The sequence below is a fragment of the Gekko japonicus genome, unplaced genomic scaffold, assembly GCF_001447785.1.
Source record: "Gekko japonicus isolate JY-2015 unplaced genomic scaffold, Gekko_japonicus_V1.1 scaffold142, whole genome shotgun sequence".
NCBI lineage: Eukaryota > Metazoa > Chordata > Lepidosauria > Squamata > Gekkonidae > Gekko > Gekko japonicus.
The window spans coordinates 1,740,534-1,759,741 of record NW_015174848.1 but is presented as its reverse complement, the minus strand read 5'-3'; the positions used below and the strand labels follow the sequence as shown (position 1 = coordinate 1,759,741).

Sequence of the window (19,208 nt, the reverse complement as noted above, 5' to 3'; positions counted from 1 at the left end):
GCCTTCCCCTGAGAAGAACCTCGGAAGAGCCCTGCTGGGTCAGACCAGTGAGGGTCCACCCAGTCCAGCCTCCTGTCTCACACAGTGGCCTCAACCAGTTCCTCTGGAGCGCCAACAACAGGGCAGAGAGGCCGAAGCCTTCCCCTGAGAAGAACCTCAGAAGAGCCCTGCTGGGTCAGACCAGGGAGGGTCCATCTAGTCCAGCTTCCTGTCTCAGTGGCCTCAATCAGTTCCTCTGGAGGGCCAACCACAGGGCAGGGAGGCCTTCCCCTGAGAAGAACCTCAGAAGAGCCCTGCTGGGTCAGACCAGTGAGGGTCCCTCTAGTCCAGCCTCCTGTCTCACACAGGGGCCTGATGTTGCCTCCTGACCCTGGGAGTCAGAGGTTCAGTTCCTCTGAATGTGGAGGTTCTCGCTAGTCACCAAGGCTAGTAGCCCAGTACCGGTGGGCCTTTCCTCCCTGAATCTGTCTCTATTGGAAGCGGGACCTGGAGTGGGAGCCGTGTCCTCCTCCCTCGCCCTTCACTGCCACGTGAATGACCAAACTCTGGAGATCTTAAGGGTTGGGGAGGAAGTCTGCAGTACTGATCCTCCTTGCACAGGGGGTGGGAATGAGGAAGAGGCAGAGGGAAGAGCAAAACTCCAACAGGCCCTTTGGCAGTCCCATGGCGCTAGCGTCCAACCCTACTGCTGGCCAGATTCCAGCTGTCACGGCCCTCCGCAAAGCCTAGAAACGGCTCTTTTGGAAATTAGGAACCAGCATTTCTAAGGAAGAGCCGGATTCAAGTCCAGCAGCGCCTTAGGGACCAACGCAGTTTTCAGGGTATGAGCTTGCGAGAGTCAAAGCTCCCGCAGTGTTTGATTCTCAAAAGCTTAGAATCAGAGAATCAGAGAGCTGGAAGGGACCTCCAGAGTCATCTAGTCCAACTCCCTGCACAACACAGGAAATGCACAAATACCTCCCCCCCCATACACAAACCCAGTGATCCCTGCTCCATGCCCAGAAGATTGGGGGGGGGGGGAAACCCTCCAGGATCCCCGGCCAAACTGGGCTGGATAGTAAGTTCCCTGGCGCACCCTGTTATGTTCTGGCCTGCCCTGTGGCACTTCACTCTTTTTTCCCCCTAAAGCCGTCACCTGTGAGAACTAGCTGCTGATCAGGGTGGTAGTAACCGCCGACAGACCGGCACAGAAGTTCTCATTCTGTGGCATGGAAAAACCAACGCATATGACAATTTACTCAAATGTGCTCCACTATCCCAATTCGAGAAGCCAGATAATAGATAAATGGAACAGAGCAAAGGACAGATAAAACAGAGAGAACGGATAAAAGGAAGCCCTTTTTCACCCAAAGAGTCATTAACATGTGGAATTCACTGCCACAGGAATTGGTGGCGGCTACAAGCACAGACGGCTTTCAAGAGGGAATTGGATCAACATCTGGAGCAGACGTCCATCAGTGGCTATTAGCCACAAGGTATGCAGGGAACAATCTGCCTGGGGAAGTGATGCTCTGTCTTCTTGGTGCTTGGGGGGGCAACAGGGGGAGGGCTTCTGGAGTCCTGGCCCCACTGCTGGACCTCCTGATGGCCCCTGGGTTTTGGGCCACTGTGTGGCACAGACTGTTGGACTGGATGGGCCATTGGCCTGACCCAACATGGGCTTCTCTTATGTTCCTAAGAGCAAAGTCTATCAGTGCCTATTACCCACAAGATCTAAATGGAACACTCTGTCTGGGGCAAGTGATGCTCTGTCTTCTTGGTGCTTGGGGGGGCAACAGGGGGAGGGCTTCTGGAGTCCTGGCCCCACTGCTGGACCTCCTGATGGCCCCTGGGTTTTGGGCCACTGTGTGGCACAGACTGTTGGACTGGATGGGCCATTGGCCTGACCCAACATGGGCTTCTCTTATGTTCCTAAGAGCAAAGTCTATCAGTGCCTATTACCCACAAGATCTAAATGGAACACTCTGTCTGGGGCAAGTGATGCTCTGTCTTCTTGGTGCTTGGGGGAAGAGTGGGAGGGGCTTCTGGAGTCCTGGCCCCGCTGGGGGACCTCCTGATGGCCCCCGGGTTTTGGCCACTGTCTGACACAGAGTGTGGGACTGGACGGGCCAGTGGCCCGATCCAACATGGCTTCTCTTACGCTATTACGGTCTAAGCCAAAAAGGGAGAAAGCCACTCAGGGCAGACAAGCTCCGTCTCTCCGCTCGTGCAAATCCTGTCCCTTAAACTTCCAATCTCATCCGCCAACAACAGGACCGGAAACTTGCTTTAGCTAAAAGTTAAAAGCCAGGATTCTTCAGAAGCCGTATCTTGCCTTGGGCGGCAGGATCGTGTAAGAAACACATGCGCGAACACACACACAGAGCCATGCCTCGGTATATTCCTCTAATTCCAAGTTGAAGCCAACAGTGGCTCAACTTATTCTCTCAGGTAACGATCTGGAGTTCAAGTGGGGTGATGTTCGCCAGGCCCGTAGCTACAGCGGAGCTTTTGGGGGCTCTGCCCCCTTTCTTAAAGGCACAGCCCCACAAGAATTTCTCCTGTCAATGCTTTTCCCTCAATCATTTTAAAACATTTTTTAAAAAGGTGTGTGCTTCTCAAAGCAGAGTGGGGTGCTGTAGTTGACGAATTCCTGCCCTGAGTAAGGGGGTTGGAGTAGGTGACCTCTAGAACCCCTTCTAACTCTGTGTCAAGAAACCGGTCTCCTTTAAGAGAGTTTCTCTACTTAAGTGTTAGCTTTCTTGACTAGAGAAGTCACCGCCCCCTACCTGCCGGCTTGTTCTCAGAACTGTTGCTTAGGCTGGCAGAAGTGATAACTTGCAGCAGCTGAGAACTGTGGCTGACAGCTTGCAATTCGGATCCTGCCACCCTTAACATGCAGCAGGCCTTTCAGAAACGTGCAAGACAGACACGCAGGAAAACTCGAGGGAGGCCTGGGGCGACGGCAGGCAACACAGCCCCTTCCATGCACCGGAGAGTCCTGGCGGAGGCTTACCTGTTGGCTGGGGAATTGTAGCCTCTGCTCCCCAAGGAAGAGGTGGACAGCGTGGTGGCTGCAGAGTCACTGTTAGCTTCATCTACGGGAGGCGTCTGGGGGAGAAGGTCCGGGCGGCCCAGCTGGGAACCTGGGAGAGGAAGACAGGCAAAGGGATTTGTCAGGCACAGGCGATTTTGCGAGGATTATGCAGCTCAGCTACGCAGCTCCTGCGGCCGCTGAAGGTGGCCGGGTATAATGATTTCATGTTGTTTCTTTAAATGTTTAGTGTGACTGCAGTACTGTAAGGAGAGTGATGGAGGGAGACAAGTGTGATGTGACTGGCTGATGACTGAGAGTTTGGGAGGAGGAGTGTCTATGAGAGTGATTCTGTGTGTGAAGTTTGAAGAGAGAGCATAGTCTGTAAGACTAAGGGAATTTTTGTGTCTATTCTGTGTGAATAAGACAAACAGTTTAGTCTGTGTGAATATGAGTTTTGAGTCTATTCTGTGTGAATAAGACAAAGAGTTCAGCCTGTGTGGCTATATAGATGAGAGAGAGAGAGAGATTAGACTGAGTGTCTACGCCTGTCAGAGTGGAGTTTTGGGAGTTTGACCGTTTTTCACCAGCAACAGTTCAAAATAACCAGAAACCTATTTTGTTCTTTATTAAATAAATCATTTTTGTTTAAACTTATCCCAGAAATCAGAGTGGTCCTTCCTCAGGTCCACATAGTCCTCTGAAGTGCCCAGACACTAGGTCATTCTACCAAAAAAGGGAAATTTGTAATTCTTAATTCCTGGTGGCAGCAGAAATCTACCAAGTTTAGGCACACAGAGAGTGCTTCCAAGGTAAAACTGTCTCCCCAATAAGCAAGGACGCCACAGCGGGGGCTGCTGTCAGAAGGCCAAGTAGTTGTTGGTTATTTATTTTAAAGAAAAAGCCCTGGGTTTTGTGTAAATCTCAACAATGGTGGGCTTATGACAGCTTAAAGCCTTCCAGCAGCACTGCCTTTCTCTTCCCCCTTCTCTCTTTGGCGACGATGGATCTCAGATACTGTGCAGGAATTCCAGAGCTCATCCCGTTGGATTGTCTGCTGCATGTGGATTCTTGCCAAGAGCTATACTGATGTCTCCCTGTGGTGGTGAAACCCAGGGCGGCGGGGGCGGGGGGAACCACGCACAACACTCTGCATTCCCCTTGTTCGGTCCCCCCCCCCCCAGGCTTCCCCACCACGAGGAGACGATGGTATGAAACCAAGAGCTGGGGTAGAGAAACAGAAGCCCCAACGGGCATCTGTCACACCCCCTCTTGCAGTGACCCACCCCAGAACTGTGTGAGAACCTTCTCCCCAACAGGTTAGCTGCGTGCGTGGAGGGAAAGGGGGGGAGTATTTCATGAAGGGGACCCTTTAAGCATATTTCACCCCCCAAAAAAACACTTGCAGTGGTGCAGCCCAGCACCCAGTGCATCACGGGTGGCTTCCTGCCCTGCTGTCCGGCCTGAAGGCGGGGCCCTCTCTTTACACCCTCGCTGGTACCTGGCTCCACCTCGGCCTCCGTCGTGACCTGCGCTTTTGTGTCGCACGTTGCTTGCGTCTGGGAAGGGGCTCCGCTCTGGCCCAACCGCCGAGGAGCTGCGACGCCAGACCGACTCTTTTTCGAAGGGGACGGTTTTACTATGAGGAGAGAAAAAGCACACATTAGACGTCCACCACAAGTTGTCTTTATTTGTCACCAGAAATAAGACAGAAGAGAAGAGGAGGAGGAGATTGGGTTTATAATCCCGCCCTTCACTTGAAGTCTCAGAGCGTCTTACAATCTCCTTTCCCTTCCCCTCCAACCACAGACATCCTGTGAGCAGTGTTCCCTCTAAGCTGAGTTAGTGTGAGCTATCTCACAGTTTTAAGCCTCCGGCTCACACATTCTTGTCTTCACTCAGGAAGGATGGCTCCAGAGCAAACTAGGAGTTGTGAAGGCGTGTGCCTTAGGGCCTGCTGACATACTGCACAGTCCAAAGGTGGCAGTTGTTTCTGTTGGGAATCAGGATTTCCCCTGGGCCAATGGAGGACAGGATGAGGCCTAGCATGGGGTGGGAAGGGGGTCATCTAGGAGCACCCGCGTACGGACCCAAAAGGCTACAGTCACACCGTCTGCTCAAGGAGACAACTTACAGGGGATTTTCTTGAACACCATGTTACACATGAACCGCTGGAACCGTTCTGCGTAGAAGCTGGGCCTGTGAACCGACACCGTATCCTGCAAAAGAGAAGCAGAGAGTCTGTCAAGGGCTGAAGGGTCAAAAGCTGACCACCAGAAACTTCGCACGGGTTCAAAACACAGCTGGCCAAATTCAGTCAGTTTCCAGCTCTTCAGCGGTCTGCTGTACCCCATCAAGTCTCAGTACTTGGTCTTATTTCTACAGAAGAACAACATTCCCTACAGATGGATTGTACTGGAAGGCATGATCTTCAAATTTACGGACAAGAAAGAAAAAATTGACTCTGCTGAAAAGGCACGTGAATTTCTGCATCAACATAGTCGTCTAGCGGGAGAAGAAGAGGAGGAGGAAGGAGACAGCAGCAAAGAAAGAGAAGAAGAGGGAGCAGCGGCATCTTCAGACGAGGACTCAGACTCTAAACGGGGGGGGGGGGGCAGCCCCAAAGACAAGCTACCACTTGAGAAAGAAAAAGTACAAAAGATGAGATGTTATTGCGCTCTGAAACCTCTTACAATGTTTTGTCATAACTATTTCTTATCTTGCTCTTTAAGAAGTTAGAAACGGTGGTGTTTAAATGTTTACTTTAGTTCAAACAGATTATTAGGTGACCACATTCAATGAACTTGAATCGAACGTTGAGTTAAAAGCTAATTTGTTAAGCAGTATGTATGACCACCGTCTCTTGGGGTTTTAGTGGGTTTTCTTTACTTTCTCCCATAGTTTGTAGATCCCCTTCCTAATTTCGTTGTGGTTTGTAGAAAGTGCAATTAAAAAATCCCCTACGGGGGGGGGAGGGGGAGTCTCAGTACTGAAGGGAGAGCAAAGGAACTGACTGCTGAAGGAAAAGACGTGTTCGGCTCAGTTCGTCTGGGAGGGTATGGGAGGGTGTCTTACAGAGCTGATCAGCCGCCATTTTCAAGAAGTCATAAACAAGTATTCTTTTTATACATAACATATGTTTATTGAACGGTGCAATAAGGTGTAGCTGACGTTTGGCGAAGCCTTTTTACACGGTGGTGTGTTTGTCCATTTAGCTCTTACGCTGCGCTTCCCGTTCATTTCATTCTGACAACCATCAAGAGCAAGGGTTAGGCCAAGGGCCCCCCAACGTGGTGCCCATGGGCGTCATGGGTGGCGCCTCCCAATCCTTTCCCGGTGCCTCCTGAGTGTTTAAAGGCAGTGGGCGGGGTCAAGTAGAGCTTTTGCTCACCAAGGTCTCTGATTGTCAGCTAAGCTGCCGTGAGTGTGGAGAGGCCTTCTAATTGCTTTGCATTCCTTCCCATGCGCTTAATTGCTTCTCAGCTGCAACGCTTATCTGTAAAGAGTTACTGGAGGGGGTTGTGGTGTCTATCTTCCGTGGGAGCTTCTTCGTTCCCAGCTTCGCGCCCGTTAGACAGCCTTGCCATCTCCCGTGCGCGGGAGTCCACCTAATTGGGTAATGCGTGGGGGGGCGCATACGAATGCCCTATATCCTATTATGCGCATAGGTAGTCTGCCATTCTTAACAGTGCTCATGTTACTGCATCTATAGCTTTTCAATAAAAGTAAAACCTTCTCAGAAGCGTGTACTTCGTTGTTTGCTGTGGGTCCTGACACTGATTGGTTGAGGATTTTTTTTTAAAAAAAACATTGCTTTGGCAGCAGCTATTGCATCAGGAATCTGTAAGAGTGAAGGTAAGCTGCGGCAGCCATTTTGTGGCTGTCTCCGCCTCCTGCGGCAGCCATTTTGTGGTTGCCCCCACCACGCCGTTTCAGAATTCCAAGGGTGCCTGCAGGCACTATAGAAGAAAGGAACCTTTAATGGCACAATAGCGATGCTCTTTCTAAGCTGTGGAGAGTCCTATGAGCAAAAATTCTACTTTGTGAGCTACCGGCATTAAAGTCGTGAGCGGGCGATTGGGCGGATGCATCAATGAGTTCGCTCTGGACTTGCAGTGTTCCCTCTAAGCTGAGTGAGTGTGAGCCAGCTCACAGTGTTTTAGCCTCCGGCTCACACATTTTTATCTCGGCTCAGGAAGGAGGGCTCCAGAGCAAACTAATTTATGCAGCAGCCAAATCGCTCGCTCACGACTTTAATGCCAGGAGCTCACAAAGTAGATTTTTTGCTCACAAGACTCCACAGCTTAGAGGGAACATTACTCTGGAGCCACCCCTTCCTGAGCGGAGACAAAAATGTGTGAGCCAGAGGCTAAAACACTGTGAGCTAGCTCACACTCACCCAGCTTAGTGTGGCCCCGGCCAGCTGTCCAGGCACCCGGAAACCCCAGATGGATTCTCCATACCAGATCATACCAATAGATCGATCAGATCAATTGGATAGATCGGTCCTCTGCTTTCCCAGCTCATTTCTCCCTTTCCCCCTCGCCCCAGAGCACTCATGGAACACGTGGGACTGCCTCACACTGAACCAGACCCCTGGGAAGGGGTCCCCAACCTTTTCGAGCTCGTGGACGCCTCCGGAATCCTGACACGCCACGGTAGGCACAGCCGCAATATTGACTGCCACAAAATGGCGGCCACGGGAGGTGGGGCCAACCACAGAACGGCCGCTGCAGCTGACTGACAGTCACACCGTGGAGATCCTTGTGCTGTGGCGGCAGCTGCTGCCAAAGCAGTGTTTTAAAAAGTCTGAACAGCTAGTCAAATCTCCAGGGGCCAATCAGAAGCCTTTGCAGAGCAAGAGCAAGAGTGGGAGGAGGAGGAAGAGGAGGAGGTGGAAGAGGAAGAAGAGGAGGAGGAAGAGGAAGAAGAGGAGGAGGAAGAGGAGGAAGAAGAGAAAGAAGAGGAGGAGGAAGAGGAGGAAGAGGAGGAGGAAGAGGAGGAGGAAGAGGAGGAGGAAGAGGAGGAGGAGGAAGAGGAAGAAGAGGAGGAGGAAAAGGAGGAGGAGGAAGAAGAGGAAGAAGAAGAGGAGGAGGAGAAAGAAGAGGAGGAGGAGGAAGAAGAAGAAGAGGAGGAAGTGAAGGAAGAGGAGGAGGAAGAGGAGAAGAAGAGAAGGAGGAAGAGGAGGAGGAGGAGGAGGAAGAAGAGGAGGAGGAAGAAGAGGAGGAGGAAGCAAAGGAAGAAGAGGAGGAAGAGGAGAAGAAGAGGAGGGGAAAGAGAAGGAGGAGGAGGAAGAGAAGGAGGAAGAAGAGGAGGAGGAAGAAGATTTAAGTCAGCCAACCAAGCCAAGCTCAGCACCCTCATTTTAAGAGGAGATGCCCCAGCCTCTCTTGGCCACCCGCCCGACAGAACTCCCCCCTCACAGGACGGGCCCAGAGAACGGGAACCCTCCTCCCCAGACCAGCTCAGCTCCTGCTCCGGACTGGTCTTAAACACACACGATGCAACAGGAGTGGAGAAGCCAGGTGGGTGTCCGGGCAGGTGGGGAGGGAGGGGGGTGCCCCCGTCAGAGGCACGCTGCGGACCCCCTTCGGAAAGATCCCGGTGCTTTTTAAGGCAAGGGGGGGGGCAAGAGACGGGGAGTTCCAGCTGCTCACCCCATCGTGGACGAGCGCCTTCCAGGAATGCTCCAGCTTCTTCATGAACCTGAAAAAGAAGAATTGAGAAGATGGGGGAAAGGAGGACTTTCAAAACAGAGTGCTCTTGGGGGAGGGCAAGCAGTGGAAGAGAGCATGTGAAGGAAAACACCCACCCCCCATCTCACTCTTTGCGTCCCCCTCCATTGCCAGTTGGTCAAGCACCCGGAGCCCTGCAACGTACACTTCATTTCAGCAGGCCCGTCAAGGCTCCACCAAGATGGAGCGGATCTGTTCTCTCTTGCTCCGGATTGCAAGACCAGATCTAATGGGTGGAAGTTACAAGGCAGTCGATACCGGGTAAATATCGGGAGAAACTTCCTAACTGTAAGAGTGGCTGAGCAGTGGGACAGACTGCCTCGGGAGGTGGCAGATGCTCCTTCGCTGGACGTTTTCAAGCGGAGGCTGGACGACCATCTTTTGGGCATGTTGTAGGTATGTAGGGATCTCTTTCGGCTGTGCTCCTGCAGAGTGCAGGGGGTTGAACTAGATGACCTGCAAGGTCCCTTCCAACTCTAACATCCTATGATCCTAAGAAGACCAGCTTGTCTGCTCCAAGTTGGTCAGATCGTTATGCTGACTTTAAAAAGCACTAACTGAGGATCCAGCTGCTGCTTTTCAGTTTCGTGTAGTGGTTGAGTACGCGGACTCTAATCTGGGAGAACTGGGTTGGATTCCCCACTCCTCCACCTGCTGGATGACCTTGGGCAAGCCGTAGCTCTGATAAGAGCTGTTCTCTCAGGAGCAGTCCTCGAAAGAGCTCTCTCAGCCCCACCTGCCTCATCGGGTGTCTGTTGTGGGGAGGGGAAGGGAAAGGAGTTTGTAAGCTGCTCTAAGACTCCCTTGAGTTGTGAAGGGCGGGGTATAAATCCAATCTCTTCTTCTTCTCTTCAGTAGCGTCATCCATTTAGCTGTTTAAACCCCACTTTTCTCCTGGACGGGGACTCGTCTTTATCCCCTCCTCCATTATAAGCCTAACAACCACCCTGTGAGGTAGGCTGGGCAGGCAACAACTGGACTGAGCTCGCCCAACAAGCTTCCATGGCGGAGCGGGAATTTGAATCGGGGTCTCCGATCCTCTAACCGCTGTACCACTTGTTCAGAAACGGGGGGGGGGGGGGTACCCAGTGAGCAGCTGGATGAAGTCATGGAGTGGGATTCACCCATCAAGCCACTCCCCACTGGATAACGTTAGGAACTGGTCACTGCACATCCTGTCCATTTTTATTTCACTTTATTTATATCCCACCTAGAGCAGGTCACATCATTCACATCTCCATTCTATCCTCACAACAACCCTGTGAGGTAGGTCTAGCTGAGAGGGTGTGACTGGCCCAAGGTCATAATAACGTAAGAGAAGCTAATGTTGGATCAGGCCAATGGCCCGTCCAGTCCAACACTCTGAGAGCCAGTTTGGTGTGGTGGTTAAGTGTGCGGACTCTAATCTGGGAGAACTGGGTTTGATTCCCCACTCCTCCACTTGCACCTGCTGGATGACCTTGGGCAAGCCATAGTTCTGATAAGAGCGGTCCTTGAAAAAAGAGCAGTTTCTGTCAAGAGCTCTCTCAGCCCCACCCGCCTCACAGGGTGTCTGTTGTGGGGAGAGGAAGGGAAAGGAGTTTGTAAGCCGCTCTGAGACTCCAAGTGAAGGGCGGGGTATAAATCCAATCTCTTCTTCTTCTTGTGTCAGACAGTGGCCAAAAATACCAGGTGCCATCAGGAGGTCCAGCAGTGGGGCCAGGACACTAGAAGCCCTCCCACTGCTGCCCCCCCCAAACACCAAGAATACAGAGCATCCCTTGCCCCAGACCGAGAGTTCCTATCTACACCTTGTGGCTAATAGCCACAGATGGACCTCTGCTCCATACGTTTATCCAGTTCCCTCTTGAAGCCTTCTGTGCTTGTAGCCACCACCACCTCCTGGGGCAGTGAATTCCATGCATTAATCACTCTTTGGGTGAAGAAGTACTTCCCTTTATCCGTCCTAACCCGACTGCTCAGCAATTTCATTGAGTGCCCATTAGTTCTTGTATTGTGAGAAAGGGAGAAAAGTACCGCTTTCTCTACCTGCTCTATCCCATGCATTGTCTTATCAACCTCGATCATGTCACCCCTCAGCCATCGTTTCTCCAAGCTAAAGAGCTCCAAGTGCTTTAACCTTTTCTCATAGGGAACGTGTTCCAACCCATTTATCATTCTAGTTGCCCTTTTCTGTACTTCTTCCAGTGCTATAATATCCTTTTTGAGGTGTGGTGACCAGAACTGCACACACAGTATTCCAAATGAGGTCGCACCATCGATTTATACAGGGGCATTATGATACTGGCTGATTTGTTTTCAATTCCCTTCCTAATAATCCCCAGCACAGCGTTGGCCTTTTTTATTGCAGTCGCACACTGTCTCAACATTTTCAGTGAGTTATCTACTACGACTCCAATATTTCTGTTCCTAATCTTAGGAGTGTGCTTCTTCTAAATATGGGGTTTTGTTTTACAACAGCAAGGTCTTTTTCTTTTTTTAATTAGCCCAGCTTTCCCTTCTCCAACGCAAGCAATTCCCATTAAGTCCCTTTTCCAAGGCAATTATTCATAATGCGCGCACACACAAAAAAAACCGCCCAACAACTTTGAAGTAAATTAACCTGAACCTCCAAATGCGTGGTTGGCTCTCCTGGCGCCACAGAAACATCTCGCAAACAGCCCTCGTCATCAAAAATGCCTGGCCCTGGCAAGCCGCTGCCTGCTGCCTGCCCGCCTCTCCCCATCCTTTCCTGCCTTTTTCCCTGGGCACAACCGCCTCGCCTCGTGCAGGAACCTGTTCCGAAAGGGCTCGCCCGCCAGGACTGCTGCGTCAGCTTTAATGACTTCCTGTGTGAAGGGGAGCCTCCCCTTTCGTCCTCACCAATGGAAAAGAGGGAGGTATATAAAACGAGGGAGCTGACAAGGAGAAATTCTTCACCCTCTCCCAAAAATTACTAGAACCCCGGGGCCTCCAATGAAGCTGATGGGCAGTAGGTTCAGGAAAGACAAAAGGAAAGACTTCTTTACACAGAGAGTGATTAAAATGTGGGATTCGCTGCCAGAGGACATCGTGATGGCTACAGGAATCAACAGCTCTAAAAGGGGGTTAGGTAGATTAATGGAGGATAGATTCAATGGAAGAGACATCTATCAGTGGCTACTAGCCAATGTGACTGAAAGGAACCTCCACATTCAGAGGCGCTAAGCCTCTGAATCCCAGAGCCAGGAGGCATCACCACGAGAAGGCCTTGGCTGCTGTGCCCTGTTGTTGATCATCCAGTGGAACTGGTTGGCCACTGTGTGAGACAGGATGCTGGACTGGATGGATCACTGGTCTGACCCAGCAGGGCTCTTCTGATGTTCTTATGCAGGTCTTGGCCTCTCTGCCCTGTAGTTGAGCCTCAAGAGGAATGGATTGGCCACTGGGTGAGACAGGATGCTGGGCTAGATGGACTATTTGTCTGATCCAGCAGGGCTCTTCTGGTGTTCTCCTCAGGGGAAGGCCTCGGCCTCTCTGCCCTGTTGTTGGCCCTCCAGAGGAACTGGCTGGCCCCTGTGTGAGACGGGATGCTGGACTGGATGGACCCTCACTGGTCTGACCCAGCAGGGCTCTTCTGATGTTCTTCTCAGGGGAAGGCCTCGGCCTCTCTGCCCTGTTGTTGGCCCTCCAGAGGAACTGGTTGGCCACTGTGTGAGGCAGGCGGCTGGACTGGATGGACCCTCGCTGGTCTGATCCAGCAGGGCTCTTCTGAGGTTCTTATCAGGAGAAGGCCTCGGCTTTATCGCTGGCCTCGAGGGGTTTTATTCAAAAACCAGGTACTGCAGTCCAAAAATCAAGATGCTTTTCTTGGGAAGATGCAAATAAAGGCATCGCAAGAGACAGAATTCCCAAACAGAAGAGTCAGGCAGATGCTCTTTGGAACTTGCCAAAGCAGCTGGGTTCAGAGGTACAGACTGCCTCCAGAACATGGAACTTCCCCTCTATGGCATTCTGCTTATTGGGGAGACGGTTTCACCTTTAAAATACTCTCTGTGTACCTGAACTGGATAGATTTCTGCTGCCACTAGGAATTAAAAATTCCAAATCTCTCTCTTTTGGTAGAATGATCCAGGGTCTGGGCACTTCAGAGGACTATGTGGCCCTGAGGAAGGACTATTCTGATTTCTGGGATAAGTTTAAACAAAAATTGATTTATTAAATAAAGAACAAAATAGGTTCCTGCTTATTTTGAACTGCTGATGATGAAAGGAACTCGTAAATATAACTGGCAAAGCTTGGTGTCACAAACAGTCAAACTCCCAAAACTCCACTCTGACAGGCATAAACACTCAGTTGAATCTCTCTCTCTCTCATCTACATAGCCACACAGGCTAAACTCTTTGCCTTATTCGTGCAGAATAGACTCAAAACTCATATTCACACAGACTAAACTGTTTGTCTTATTCACACAGAATAGACTCAAAAACTATGCTCTCTCTTCAAACTTCACACACAGAAACACCTCATAGATACCCTTCCTCCCAGACTCTCAGTCATCAGCCAGTCACTTCACACTTATCTCCCTCCATCAACTCTCCTTACATTACTGCGGTCACACTAAACATTTAAAGAAACACACACACCAGAACAAGAAATCATTAGACCTTCCTCCATCATTTATTGGGGTGGAGTGGGGCTGAGTCTCAGTGGAAGAGCCAGAAGGTCCTGGGTTCAATTCCCGGCATCTCCAGTTAAAAGGATCAGGTAAAGTGGTGATGGGAAAGACCTCAACCTGAGACCCTGCAGACCCATGGCCAGTCGGAGTAGACCAACAGCCTGATTTAGGTCCCTGCCACACGGGGGGGGGGGGGGGGGCGCGCGGCGCGACTGCAAAGTGCGGCTTTGAAAGCCGCACCCAAATAGGCACGCAACGGCGGGATCATACAGATCTGTGAGCCGCCGCGCACTTGCTCCCCGGCACGATCAGATGCCAGGGAGACCGGGGAGAAAGCGACGAAGCAGAGAGGGAAGCTGCCGAACTGCGCATGTGTGAGCATGCGCAGTTCGGCCAGGAGCCTCAGATGCGCCGGCAGAAGGACACGCCGGCGATCCCACGGCCGCGCTTGACGCAGCCTTTCTGGTAAGTCCACCTCTAGGGGTGGTACTTTTTGGGTTTTCGGCCTGAAGGGCCGGATCGGGGACGGGTGCGCGCCGCTTCCCAGATGTTGCGGTGCGATTGTGCCCATTTGCTCCCGGCCCAAACCCTTACGTGTGACCCGGGCCTTAGTATAAGGCAGCTTCATGTATTTATTTAAAACACTTATTACCTGCCTTTCTACCTTGTGGAACTCAAGGTGGCTTACAAGATATACGAAACAATGGTTTTATTTTTAAAAAGCACGTAAGAGACCATGATTTAAAATCTCCAACTAGGACTGCCAAAACAACAACAAAAAACTAAATTAGCCAAACACAAGCCTAAATAAGGCTGCTTCCTGAAGACTGAAATTGATGGGGCCAAGAGGGGCTACCACCAAAAAGGCCCTTGTATGCCTTCCGGGCAAGCTTCTTTTACTGGTGGGCCAGTCTGGAGGGCCTTTCCCCTGTGATCTTAATTACGGCTCGTAAGCATTGCTGAATGACTAAACAGAGGCCATCTTATTTTGGTCACCTTATGAGAAGACAAAGAGTCACTTGAAAGGACAATAACAGTAGGAAAAGTTTGAAAAGTTGACAACAGCGGGAAAAGAGGCAGATCCTACATAAGACGGATTGACTCAGTCAAAGAAGCCACAAAGCCACAAGGTTTGCAAGGCCCGAGCCAGGCCGTTAATGACAGCATATTTTGAAGGACATTCATCCACAGGCTCGCCACAGGTCGGAAGCGACTTGACAGCACTTTAACACGTACAGTAGTCACGGCCAGACATCTCCTCCTCTGTCCATTTGAGCAGCCTCACGTTAAAGGAATCTCTTTCCTTCTCTCACACAACTTGGAAATACATTTCTATTTTTCCAAGAGGGACAGGGACAGGCCGATTTTCTTCTCTGGTTTGACTAAAATTTACAAGAAGAAGAAGAAGAAGAGACTGGATTTGTACCCCGCCCTTCACTCAGAGCCTCAGAGCGGCTGACAAACTCCTTTCCCTTCCCCTCCCCGCAACAGACACCCTGGGAGGCAGGTGGGGCTGAGAGAGCTCTGAGAGAAACGGCTCTTTTCCAAGAACAGCTCTGAGAGAACTATGGCTTGCCCAAGGTCATCCAGCAGCTGCGAGTGGAGGAGTGGGGAATCAAAGCTGGTTCTCCCAGATTAGAGTCCGCGCACTTAACCACGACACCAAGGCAGCCGGTAGCCCCTTGGTGATTGAGAGCAGGAGTGGCCAAACTTGCTTAACGTAAGAGCCACGCAGAATCAACGTCAGATGTTTGAGAGCCGCAAGACATGAACAAATATTACACGTTTTCAATGGGAAATATGCAAATTTGCTTTTCATTGACATGACATGAGACTGCCAAAAATAATAACAAAAGCAGAAAAAGCAGATATAATGATACTTATTTGTCCATTGGTCATTTGCGTGCTAATGATACTTCGCTTCCCCAGCCGCCCTGCCGGGAGCCGCACAATAGGTGGGAAAGAGCCACCTCCGGCTCCCGATCCACAGTTTGGCCACCCCTGATCTAGAGAAAGAGAGCCGGTTTGCCCAGTTCTTGGAACTGTCCAAAAGGAAAGGACCAGCGAGCCAGAGTCAAAGTTCTGTGACGAATCTGAGGGGACGTGTGTCCTGACCTGGGTCAACCCAGGCTCATCAGACCCCAGAAGCTCAGCGGGGTCAGCCCTGGTTAAGACTTGGTTGGGAGACCATTTACTGAGCAGAGGCGGGCGATGTCTAACCGCCGCTAAACGTCTCTTGCCCTGGGAAGCCAGTGAGGCTGCTGTGGGCTGGCTGTGACTCGGAAGGCACTTTCCTCACACACGATGGGATGTGGGGCAGGCATCTCAGGGCTGAACGCCTGGCCGAGAGCCATGTGGCCCCCATGCCTACGACTAGCGTCAGGGGAGAGTGGAGACCGGGCCTTACCTGTAAGACTGCAAGACGTCTATGATTCCAATGTACAAGAGCAGCCGTTCTCCCTTGGCGTTTCGAGAGGGGATCCCTCCCATTCTAGAAGGGAGAAAGCGACAAACAAGGACACGTTGAGTTGACGGGTCACCCCGCAAAGGCCAGGAGCATTCTCCACTCGCTAGGAAGCAGCCACACGTCGGCCGAATGCCGGCAGCTGGGCTCACTGGCTGCCTGAACGCACGGCAAGTTGGAACAACAGCCAAGATGGCAGCTCTGCCATGCTTTTAGAAAGTAATGTCATGTTGGCTGTTGTAGATTTCCCGGGCTGTATGGCCGTGGTCTTGGCATTGTAGGACCTGACGTTTCGCCAGCAGCTGTGACTGGCATCCTCAGAGGTATAACACAGGAAGACGGAGGTCAAGGTGTCTCAAGGTGAGAAGACAATTGGTAGGCAGGTAATTTACATCTACTCAGGCAGGTGGGGTAGGGCTGAGTCATTCTCTTGTAGGTATTCCCCAGGCTGTGAAAACATGCTAATGGAGGAGCTTTCCTGAGGAGGTTCTTTTGTATGTGGATTGGTTGTTGAAATTCTAATCTTATCTGTAGTGCTATCGTCGGATGTAGAGCCTTTTGTATCTGACAACAGCACTACAGATAAGATTAGAATTTCAACAACCAATCCACATACAAAAGAACCTCCTCAGGAAAGCTCCTCCATTAGCATGTTTTCACAGCCTGGGGAATACCTACAAGAGAATGACTCAGCCCTACCCCACCTTCCTGAGTAGATATAAATGATCTGCCTACCATTTTCCTTCTCACCTCGACACAGAGAGTACTCCGTCTTCCTGTGTTATACCTCTGAGGATGCCAGTCACAGCTGCTGGCGAAATGTCAGGTCCTACAATGCCAAGACCACGGCCACACAGCCCGGAAAATCCACAGCAACTAATGAACTCCGGCCGTGAAAGCCTTCGACAACATAATGTCATGTTGGTTGCAGATATCCCCGAAGTGCAGGGGCAAATTCAGCTGAGCATGATCAGAGAACTCCCTACAAATTCAGGCAGCAGTCCACAGGGTTCGGTATACAGATCCTCCAGCAGCCGGCTTATACAGAATCAGACTGTAGCTCCATCATGGTCAGTATTGTCTGCTCAGGCTGGCAGCAGCTATCCAGGGTCTCAAGCGGACGTCTTTCCCATCACCTCCTGCCTGGTCCTTTTTAACTGGAGATGCCGGGGATTGAACCTGGGACCTTCTGCATGCCAGGTAGAGGCTCTTCCACTGAGCCACAGCCCCTCTTTACAGCTCTCCAGGGTCTCAGTTGGAGGTCTTTCCCATCACCTCCTGCCTGGTCCTTTTAACTGGAGATGCCGGGGATGGAACCTGGGACCTCCTGCGTGCCAAGCAGAGGCTCTTCCACTGAGCCACAGCCCCTCTTTACAGCTCTCCAGGGTCTCAGGCGGAGGTCTTTCCCATCACCTCCTCCCTGGTCCTTTCAACTGGAGATGCTGGGGATTGAACCTGGGACCTTCTGCATGCCAAGCAGATGCTCTGCCACTGAGCCACAGCCCCTCTTTACAGCTCTCCAGGGTCTCAGGAGGAGGTCTTTCCCATCACCTCCTGCCTGGTCCTTTTTAAGTGGAGATGCCGGGGATGGAACCTGGGACCTCCTGCGTGCCAAGCAGAGGCTCTTCCACTGAGCCACAGCCCCTCTTTACAGCTCTCCAGGGTCTCAGGCGGAGGTCTTTCCCATCACCTCCTCCCTGGTCCTTTCAACTGGAGAAGGCTGGGACTGAGCCTGGGACCGTCTACATGCAAGGTGACTGAAAGAACTCGGCCTGAGACCCTGGAGAGCGGCTGCCAGCCCGAGTGCACAATACCGACCTTGATGGACCCAGGAGGGTCTGATTCAATAGAAGGCGGCTTCATGTTTGTTCAGGAAGCAATCAAACCCACGGATTTGCTTCAGCTTATTCTCTCAGGTAACGATCTGGCGTTCAAGTGGGGTGATATTCACCAGGCTGGGGGGGGGGGGCTCTGCCCCCTTTCTTAAAGCACAGCTCCACAACAATTGTTTCAATCATTTTAAAACATTTTATTAAAGGTGTGCACTTCTTTAAGCAGAGTGGGGTGCTGTAGTTGATTAATGCCCACCCTGAGCCAAGGGGGTTGGAGTAGGTGACCTCTAGGACCCCTTCTAACTCTTGTGTCAAGAAACTGGTCTCCTTTAAGAGCGTTTCTCGCCCGGAAGTCTCCCCCCCCCCCCCCCACCTGCCGGCTTGTTATCAGAATTGTTGCTTAGGCTGGCAGAAGTGATTAACCTGCAAGCAGCTGAGAACTGTGGCCGACAGCTTGCAATTTAGAGATCTATCCTGGTAGCAGCTTCCTATTGGATAAATGGCTTTTCTTTCTGCACTGAGAACTTCAGCCCCACCAGAAAAAATCTGCCCCACAAGCAGTGTTCCCTCTAAGCTGAGTGAGGGTGAGCTAGCTCACACTTTTTTAGCCCCCAGCTCACACATTTTTGTCTCTGCTCAGGAAGGAGGGCTCCAGAGCAAACTAATTGATCCTGCAGAAACCGAATCGCTCGCCCACAGCTTTAATGCCAGGAGCTCACAAAGTAGAATTTTTGCTCACAAGACGCCACAGCTTAGAGGGAGCATTGCTCAGGACCAGTGTTCCCTCTAAGCCGAGTCAGTGTGAGCTAGCTCATAGTTTTTTAACCCCCGGCTCACACATTTTTGTCTCTGCTCAGGAAGGAGGGCTCCAGAGCAAACTAATTGATCCTGCAGAAACCGAATCGCTCGCCCACAGCTTTAATGCCAGGAGCTCACAAAGTAGAATTTTTGCTCACAGGACTCCACTGCTTGGAGGGGGTACTGCCCACAAGCCACAAAATCCTGGCTACGGGCCCTCTCTGGTGCCCCCCCTCCACCCACCTCAGCTCAAAAGCCGCCACAGACTTACTGGTCGTCGGTTTCGACAGTGCCGCCTCTCCGCGCCTCCCCTTGGATCGATTCCATGGCCGTGGAGTAGAGGGCTTTCTGGGGAGGCGGCCGCCGCGTGTCGGCGTGGGAAGACCCGTCCACGACTGCCCGCTCCCGCTGGGCTTGATCGAGATTGTGGATGGCCACGAGTAAACTGTAATCCATGATTTTAAAACTCTGCAAAACCTGCGTGGGGGCGGGGGAGACACAGTTAGGCCGACGTGTTCCAAAGCCGTGCAAAGAACCCAAGAAACTCAAACAACCCAAACTCAGATCACAAGATGTTTTAGAAGAATAAAAACGCAAGAGAGAAGCCAAGGCTGGATCGGGCCAATGGCCCATCCAGTCCAACACTCTGTCACACAGTGGCCAGAAATACCAGGGGCCATCAGGAGGTCCAGCAGTGGGGCCAGGACACTAGAAGCCCTCCCACTGTTGA

At 51.6% G+C, this 19,208-nt stretch overlaps 1 protein-coding gene across 3 annotated transcripts in view; it reads right to left on the bottom strand.

Annotated features, from left to right (window-relative positions):
* PIP5K1A (phosphatidylinositol-4-phosphate 5-kinase, type I, alpha) overlaps positions 1-19,208 on the bottom strand; it is a 119,057-nt gene that overhangs the window by 19,231 nt on the left and 80,618 nt on the right. For all 3 annotated transcript variants that reach the window (XM_015424512.1, XM_015424513.1, XM_015424514.1), the window contains 6 exons: positions 18,750-18,955; positions 15,792-15,875; positions 8,671-8,719; positions 5,148-5,232; positions 4,515-4,652; positions 2,996-3,125 (listed from right to left, as the gene is read on the bottom strand). In XM_015424512.1, coding sequence (XP_015279998.1) covers positions 2,996-3,125; positions 4,515-4,652; positions 5,148-5,232; positions 8,671-8,719; positions 15,792-15,875; positions 18,750-18,955 — 692 coding nt within the window. The remainder of the gene's footprint in view (positions 1-2,995; positions 3,126-4,514; positions 4,653-5,147; positions 5,233-8,670; positions 8,720-15,791; positions 15,876-18,749; positions 18,956-19,208) is intronic.